The sequence below is a fragment of the Ciona robusta genome, unplaced genomic scaffold (genome assembly GCF_009617815.1).
Source record: "Ciona robusta unplaced genomic scaffold, ASM961781v2 AP042737.1".
In the NCBI taxonomy this organism is placed as follows: domain Eukaryota; kingdom Metazoa; phylum Chordata; class Ascidiacea; order Phlebobranchia; family Cionidae; genus Ciona; species Ciona robusta.
In genome coordinates, this window is record NW_028323116.1 from 591,157 (window position 1) to 600,121 (window position 8,965).

Consider the following 8,965-nt stretch of genomic DNA (forward strand, 5'->3'; position numbering starts at 1 on the left):
CAGTTACGAGGCACACACTGAATCGTAGCCACCACAGTGAGCCGTGAAACTTGGAGCCTCCAGTTACGAGACACACACTGAATCGTAGCCACCACAGTGAGCCTTGAACCTGGGAGCCCCCAGTTACGAGGCACACACTGAATCGTAGCCACCACAGTGAGCCGTGAAACTCTCCAGTTACGAGACACACACTGAATCGTAGCCACCACAGTGAGCCTGGAACCTGGGAGCCTCCAGTTACGAGGCACACACTGAATCGTAGCCACCACAGTGAGCCTTGAACCTGGAAGCCTCCAGTTACGAGACACACACAGAATCGTAGCCACCACAGTGAGCCTTGAACCTGGGAGCCTCCGGTTACGAGGCACACACTGAATCGTAGCCACCACAGTGAGCCTTGAACCTGGCAGCCTCTAGTTACGAGACACACACTGAAACGTAGTCACCACAGTGAGGTTTAATCATATAATATTTTTTTCTTACATTTCAGACAGTAAGTTAGACTTTGTATAAATTGCCAAATGCCGTTGTGTAAAGGAAAATCCCTGCGTGAAGTTTAACCGCATGGGAGCGGAAGAGAGCAAATCGTTTCGGCCACAAGAGCCGCGTGTGCACCAAGGAATTACCCAAGACGCGTACAAAAACGCCCTGCAGTTAGAAGACGTTCGAAAGCCGGTAGACGATGCTAGAGAGCGAAAACGAACTAACGAAGAAGTGCGTCACCACGATAGAAGAAAGGAACGCCAGGAAAAACCGCATCATGGCGATAACGAGCGAAAGAAACAAAATTCTGATCGTCAGGAGTCTAGTTTAGAAAAGGAAAGAAAAGAACGCCGGAAAAACGATCATGACAAAACTTCAGAACGTGATAAACGACGTCACCGTGACAAAAGTAGGGATGACGTCACGAAACGACGATCACGTCATCGACGTACGTCATCAAGGGGAAGCACCAGTTCCGATCATAAGGAATTAAAAAAAAAAAACAAACAAGAAGGTAAGAATGAATGAATGTAACTTATTTGTTCTCGCGTAATAGGAAATCGGCAGTCGTTATAACACAGGTGTTCTGTTTCATTCAGCTCGTGCAAGCTTACAAAATACCATTTATCCAACTTTGTAAAAAAAATGTTTGTTCGACAATTTAGACAACCATTAGTGACCACTGATTTGCACGCAGGTAAACGGGAAAGAAAACAACGAAGTGGCAAATCTTCTAGCCGCAAGGTGGGGAAAGAGGGCAATCGTAAAGTGAGTTAATATGATTAACACCCCCCAAAATTTAAAAAAAAAGTATCAATACATTTTAAAAAATATATTAATTTCCTAAATCATATTTTTTTACAAATTTTCCAATTATTTATGTTATTAAAGTAAACTTAAACGTCAAGCAGCAATAAACTAGTTTTCTTAAAATATATCTGATACAGATCGGGATAAAAAATACATCAGTATGGGGAAAGATTGGGCACCTTTAGCATATAATATCCAAATGTTCTGATCTTGTTTCAAACAATTAATAACGGTATGCGGGAGTTGTGAGGATACGGCTTTAGAATATTTTAAATGTTCTTTGTTAACTACCAAATGGGACAAGAAAATGAAAAGAAAAGATGTCTTTTATTTATTTTGCAGAAGAAGAAAAAAGAAAAAGAAACAAATTCGCAGAGAAGCGAACCCAATTTCACAACCATTCAAAATTCTCGTGTCGGCGATTGGCTTAATTCTGCAAACAACTTCCCACCTCAGCCTCAATATGGGTGAGTTGTTATGCTCACTGTCGAGTTATAACATGGGTGTCTTCCTAAACATCAGACACACATGGTGTATTCATACACCTCATGCTCACTGTCGAGTTATAACACGGGTGTCTTCTTATACACCAGGCACACATGGTGTATTCATACACCTCATGCTCACTGTCGAGTTATAACATGGGTGTCTTCTTATACACCAGACACACATGGTGTATTTATTAACTTCGTTTCAACTGTCGAGTTACAAAATATTTATATTCAGATCCAACCCCGGAAACTTCTACGGATCCTTACCACGTGACATGACAGGGGTCATTCCGGGGTCACATGAATTGGTTGACGGACTCGGCTACCCTGTGGGAAGATTTCAACCCCAAGGTTATATGGGGTTAACAGCCGCGTTTATTTTAACTGTAATGCTTATTTTAAACTACGAAGCTTTTTATCAACGGCCACGTTTTCTTAACAGTAACTATTATTCAGCCACGCATTTTTCAACGGTCTCGCTTTTTTTACTGTCACAATTATTTAAAATGCCAAGTTTTTTTAAATATTCACGTTTATTATTACGAATTATGGTTCACACACTTTTAATTCCAAACCCAGTGGTCACTAATTATTCAAAAATGTTAGCCATACAGAAAACCCAGTAAACCAAAATGTTAAATACGTGGTAAATCGTAAGCGGGCACGAGGTGTATGAAACAGAACAACCGTGTTATAACAACTCGTTGCCCCGCCATTCGAGGAAAAATAAGTTACATACGTCTCATAAATTAAATTTATTGGCGTTATCGATTTATTTACTTTTTAACAACGTTCATTTTCATTTCAGTTCAATTCCTACATCGCCCCGACGGAGCCCCTTTAGGTGTTTACCCCGGGTATTCCCCAATGTACGAGTAAGTGAGCTATTTATATGTTTTATATGTTTGTTTTTTTTATAAAAAAAAATGTTTTTTTAGCTCTTACGCAGCACATGGTGTACCAGGATATCTCCCCCTACCTTACCCATACATGGTGGATCTTCAGTATCTTGAAGATGTTGGATACGGCGGGAATCCACGACAGAAATTCAACAGCAGAAGGTGACCTATATTCTATTTATTAAAATATGGGTAAAAATGTTGTCATTAGTAAAATATGGGCATGTATTTTCACACACTGCAACAGCTTCAGCAACTCGAATGTGGGCATGGGAGTGGCAACCATGGATAAGTCACTCAGGTTCCCACCCACGAGGACATAAATGACCAAACCAACCAAAGTCAGTGTGCTTATCCTCACACTGCAACAGCTTCAGCAAATCGACTGTGGGCATGGGAGTGACAACCATATATAAGTCACTCAAGTTCCCACCCACGAGAATATAAATGGCCAAACTAATTCCAATTCTGCTTAAATTGTTATTGTTCCCCTTTTTGACCATGTTCTTTATGAAAATATGTCCTTTAACTCCTAACACTTTTCCAGACATCGAAGCAAATCCTACAACGCTCTTGAAGAAATGGAAGCTGATTGGACGAGAAGTGGTCACGAGACCAAACAACATAAAAAGAAGAGAAGTCGTGTACGTTTCATACAACTATTGTTTAATTTAATTGCGGAACTTCATGTGTTTTATAATCGTGAACTTAAGTTTTTCTGGTAACCAGTTAACCAGTTACTGTTTAACCTATACAACATAAAGTAGTAAAGGTGGCGGATTATTGAACACCTTTAACACCTATAGTGGTGTGGGGGAAGATGGGACACCTTCAGCACATAATATCCAAATATCCTGATCGTGTTTTAAACAAATAATAACGCTCTATTAGAGTTGTGAGGATACGGTTTTATATTTCTTTGAATGTTTTTTGTTTACTACAACGCGGGACGAGAAAATATTATGAAAAGGTGTCCCATTCTACTATATCCAAATATCCTGATAGTGTTTGAAACAATTACCAACAGTTTGATGACTGTCTTTTTTACTTATTATTATTTTTTTTTTTATTTAATAATATCTTCATTACTGTTTGTTTATTTGGTAAAATTTAATTTATGTTTTTTTCAGTCAATGGACAAGTCCGCACCTAGCTTACTGACACCGTCTAGCGGACAGTATTTTAACGACATCGAACCAACTCGTAAATTGTTGGCACATGAGGATTACAAAGCAAACCAAGAAATTTATGTTGATGACGTTACAGTCGCTCATCCAATCACAGTTCCCCAAACTTTCGACGATGATGACGTAGAAGATATGACGTCATCATCGAGTTCCTCCGAGAGCGAGTCGTCGTGTAATGACATCATAATGGAAGAAGCGACGTCACCAATCGAATCCTCTGTGACGTCACAAGGGGTTTTATTGTTTCAACCAATTTCTGAGCGAGAGGTTTATATCGATCACGTGACACCGGAGAAGAAAACCGAAAACCCTGACTCGACAGAAATGGAACAGAATGACGTTGCAAAAACAGAAACAAATGCAGAAACGACATTACCTTCAGGTATTTTGTTATAGCAGGGGGGGGGAGAGACAGAAAATTTTAGAAAATAATATCCAAACATCCTGATCGTGTTTTAACAAATAACACGGTCTATGGGAGTCGTGAGAATACGGTTTTATAATTCTTTGATTCTTTGTTTACTACCAACTGGAATTAGACAATAAAATGAAAAGTGTCCCATCTTCCCCCACCGCGCCGCATATATAAATTCCAACGTGATTTTTTCATTTTTCCAACCATAGTACGTAGGTAACATGATCTAGGTTTATTGCAAATGTTGTTCTGGCAGTATGAAAATAGTTTGGCGCGGTGACCTACTGGTGCCTTTTACCCCGTAGTTACGGGATCGAGGCTCGACGCTGCTACCATTGTGGGCGTATGAGTCATTGGGAAGGACATTCGTATGGCAAACAAAAATCAGTCCTAAAAGTTCACAAACAATTGCCAAAAAGTCCTTTCAGACTTAATGAACACAAAACTTATTATTTATAAAAAGCCAACCGTACCCATCTTACCCCACCGTTCTATATATATAAAAACTGAACTCATTTCTTGTTTTAGACCGCAACAACAATGCTCCAATCATGACGTTATGCGAGAGCGAGTCAATCGTCGCGACTTCGTTTTTAACCAATCAGGGAAAAGTATTTTGCTTGACTCGAACCAAGCACGAAGCCCCGGTCCTGCAGGGGAAAACCCAGAAATCTGAACCACGAAAAATCCCATCTAAAATCGAGGTACTTATTTGGCGTGAGCAGCCATAACGATTTTTTACTAAAAAGTTATTCTATTTTTGCGCCGTTATAGTTTTTGAGGATCCCACATATGCATATATACTATATAGAACAACTCTATTGTAACTACATAGTTACATCCTTAACTTAAATTTTCACACACGTCTTTGTCTTATGAAATTACCAACACATTAGTTTAAAGTTGACTTCATATAAAATATTAATGTGTTTTTAAAACTACATTATCAATATTTAATGTATTTTAACGAAAATGTGCATAAGGTCACATAAAACAGCGTCATTCACCCCTAAAGTTACATACGTTGTAACTCGTAAGCGGGCACAAGGTGTATGAAACAGAACACCTATGTTACAACGACTGCCGTTGCCCCGCCATGAGAGGGTAAATAAGGTACATACGTGGTAACTTGTAAGCGGGCACGGGGTGTATGAAACAGAACACCCGTGTTATAACTACTGCTGTTTTCGGGCCACGCGGGGTCAAACAAGTTACGTATATGAGGTGACTTGTAAGCAATCACGAGGCATTTCTTTATACATAACTTCATAACATAACTTTCTCATTCTAACTGTGTAGATCCCGAAACAAACTGACATTCAAGAAGAAGGGGTGTGGTATGGATTCACAGGTTCCCCACCAGCCGTGAGATCAGTTCACCCCACAACGGCCCCAAAAATTGTCAAAGAAACACCCAAAGCCACCCCCACCGCTCATATCTCACCACACCCCCATAAAACGACCCAGGATATGACGTCACAATTGCCACGGAACTTAGACCAAGGGAGACACCATGCGGGTACAAATCAACCTTTTGAGCACGTCGACAAAAAACAATCAGAAAATTTAGCTAAATCAAGAACGCAACTCTTAAATAATAGCAGTCAAATAAGTTCTGAAACAAGAGAGCAACCACCCAACAATCCTGGGTTTTACTCTTTACCCACAAGAGGAGCTAAAGAGAGCACCGGAAAAGCTCCTAAACCAAGCCCACCCCAGCACCGCAAAGTTGAAATCACGACATCTGTGGACGACTTGAACGAAGGTCGATTATTCCCATCAATTTCTCGAAACGCTCCGAACCGCGTAAGTACGCGATTTAATGACGTAAAGACAAGGAATGACGTCAACCCTTCAGAACTAAACGATGTCATAATTCCAGCAAGAAATAACGTCATAGCTAGATCGCGAAATGACGTCAAAGAAACAGGTAGTGGCGTCACAGCTTCACAGGGAAATGACGTCATAGCGACAACGGGAAATGACGTTTCTGCAAGCAGTTTACGCGCGAGAGTGGAATCGCTTGTAAGTCAATATTGCGAGTCTTCCTCGTCGGAGGATGAAGAGCCGGATGAGAGGTACGGAAGCTCCGGACTCGGTTCCCGGCTCCTCCGGATCGATAGTCGCGACTCCATCAACATGAAGAGGAGAATGAAGCGGAGGACCTCATCTCAGGGAAGTTTTACTGGGTTCGATAGAAGAGCAACTATTGGATCTATATCGCAGTCAGACCTTCGGGATGCAGGGATTAGGAGCGGTCTTCCGTCTCCTGGGGTAAACCCGTTTCGAGGCCAAGATACTCCGGACATTCAGCCGTTTTTACAAAGAGCGAAAAGTGAAGAAGTTTTGAAGCAAAACCTCCGCAAATCTCAGGAAGTCTTTCAGTTTCCTGCTCCGGAAAAGAAGAAGGAGACGCTTCAGGAGAGAGCCGCTCGCATCCTTGGACTCAGCAGAGATGATTTGGATCAAGCGAGGAAGAACAAGTCCAAGGGTTCTCCGGGATCCTCCGGAAGACGCGCGGAAGAGAGCGTCGTCTCCAACGATACCAGTATCACTACCGTAACATCCCTAGATAAGACTTCATCAGAGGCGTGCGCTATTAGCGTCACCAACTCTATGTTAGAAGACAAGTTAAACCAGTACATGGTGCGCGATATACGTCACGATGACGTCATCGAACTTTCGAACAGCAGTGATGACGTCAGCACTTTGTCACGTGACAGCGAGTCCGGCGCGGCTTCCACAATAGCGGAGGTTGATTTTTCCGACTCTTCTTCTGGAATTAATGATCTTGAAAGGTTGGAGGTCCCTTCTCTGACTCCGACAGAGTACAAGATTCCGGATGACCTTTTTGCTGATGCGGATTCTCCGCCGACCCCACGGAAAGAAATAGGGCAGGCCGGGATAGTGGCAAGCTACGCAAATAGCATCTATGACCGTATGCCAGTCGGGCATGGGCGAAACTACAGCGACGAAACTACAGAAAGCGAAGAACTAGATTCGGGAGATTTCGGAAATGTTCGTGCAACTTCGGAACAAACTTTGAAAGATTTTGGAAATTCCGATCGTTCCCAAGGCCCTGGTCCGCGAATGGGGGAATCACCTGTACCGATTGCGTCACACAGCGCACCTCTGACGTCAGCAGAGCTTGACATCATAATGCAGTTATACAACAGCGCGACTGATAGTGCCTCTGACGTCAGTCGAAGTGACGTTAGTCGTAATGACGTCACACGAAGGGGCGAATTGAAGCGCCAAACTGCTACCGACCGGCGTGACGTCACGAATCAGAATAGCGACGTCACGAGACGAAAAATTAACGAAGAAAGACTTAACAGAGTGGCACGAGCGATCGGTTATGACGTGGAAAAAATGAACAATAAGTCGCGGAAAAGCGACGAAAACTTGGAGAAAATTGAAGATTTTGATATCAAGGTGTTTCCCCAAAGAAGAGAACAAGTGCCAGTGACGTCACCTGTAGAAAATAATGAAAGTAAGTTGAGAGTTATAGAAGTAGGGGTGAGCTAATACAGGATGTTTTTATGTTATGTTCTCAATCCATTTGGTAATAAACAAAGAATATTTATAGAAATATATACCCGCGACTCTAAAAAAACGTTGTTACTTAAAAAATACAAAATGTGAGTTTTTAGAAAATATGAGATCTTGCCACACAGTATCTATATTAGCAATGGTACAGGATAGGGTTACTGAAAGGAATATCTTTCTGTGGTTTTACAATATAGTACGACTGTCGTTTTCCCGCCACACATAGATAAAACAAGTTACACTCGCAGATCACGTGATAGAAGCAATGGAATCTCTTGGCCTTAATCCAGACGAAACATGGTTGGTATCTGTGTGACGTCACAGATCTCATCGTGACGTCATACGACGTTGTTCTTAGTGTGACGTTATATGAGGTCATTGTACTGCAGCCGAGATTGTTAAAAGCAGTGAATTTTTTTTCTTAAAAATCATGTTTTATGTTCCTAAATCACTTGTTTTATATAAAAACTTGGTTGTTCAGATATTTGTTTGTTTGTTCTTTTAAGCGGCGTTTACACTACAGCGTAGCTCGCCTCGATGTAAAAAAAACAATCAAAGAAATATCTACACCCAGCGTTGTTCAGCGCAGGTCAGCGTAGCTATTTCTTCGTTGGTTCTTTTAAGCGGCGTTTACACTACAGTGTAGCTCGCATCAGTGTAAAAAGAACGAACAAAGAAATATCTACAGCCAGCGTTGTTTAGCGCAGGTCAGCGTAGATATTTCTGTGTTTGTTCTTTTAAGCGGCGTTTACACTACAGCGTAGTTCGCCTCGGTGTAAAAACAACGAACAAAAAATATCTGCACGCCTGATTCTATATTATTATTATACTCATTTATTTTTGCTTCCAAAAAATACGAAAACCATTGTGGTCACGACATTTTATCTTTCCGTCCAAAATTCTATTAAACAGAACATGCACAAAAATATAACAACTTATTTATTCGTTTGAATTTTGCTCGTAGTTTTGAATCCAACAGTCACTTTTTTAGATTCCGTTGGAAACGTATTCGGCTTTTAACGTATTCTGTTACACACTTCTATATCTGTTCATCATAGAAAACAAAATTAAAGAAATTACCATTTACAATAAACAAAAAAAATATCTGTATTTATTTTACTTACCAGCTTT

General features: G+C 41.0%; 1 protein-coding gene across 2 annotated transcripts; it reads left to right on the forward strand.

Annotated features, from left to right (window-relative positions):
• The first annotated feature begins 247 nt into the window (after positions 1 to 247).
• LOC149724307 (uncharacterized) lies at positions 248 to 8,501 on the forward strand. 2 transcript variants are annotated; one of them, XM_089893246.1, is made up of 11 exons: positions 248 to 997; positions 1,181 to 1,251; positions 1,636 to 1,760; positions 2,020 to 2,135; positions 2,593 to 2,659; positions 2,723 to 2,845; positions 3,231 to 3,327; positions 3,814 to 4,252; positions 4,814 to 4,989; positions 5,585 to 7,778; positions 8,083 to 8,501. In XM_089893246.1, the coding sequence occupies exons 1-11, from the start codon at positions 565 to 567 to the stop codon at positions 8,148 to 8,150; spliced, it is 3,909 nt and encodes a 1,302-aa protein (XP_089749372.1). In that variant the 5' UTR covers positions 248 to 564; the 3' UTR covers positions 8,151 to 8,501. The 2 variants fall into 2 exon arrangements, with proteins under 2 accessions (XP_089749372.1, XP_089749373.1); XM_089893247.1 differs by having other exon boundaries at positions 249 to 997; positions 2,020 to 2,129; positions 2,590 to 2,659.
• Positions 8,502 to 8,965: the final 464 nt, after the last annotated feature.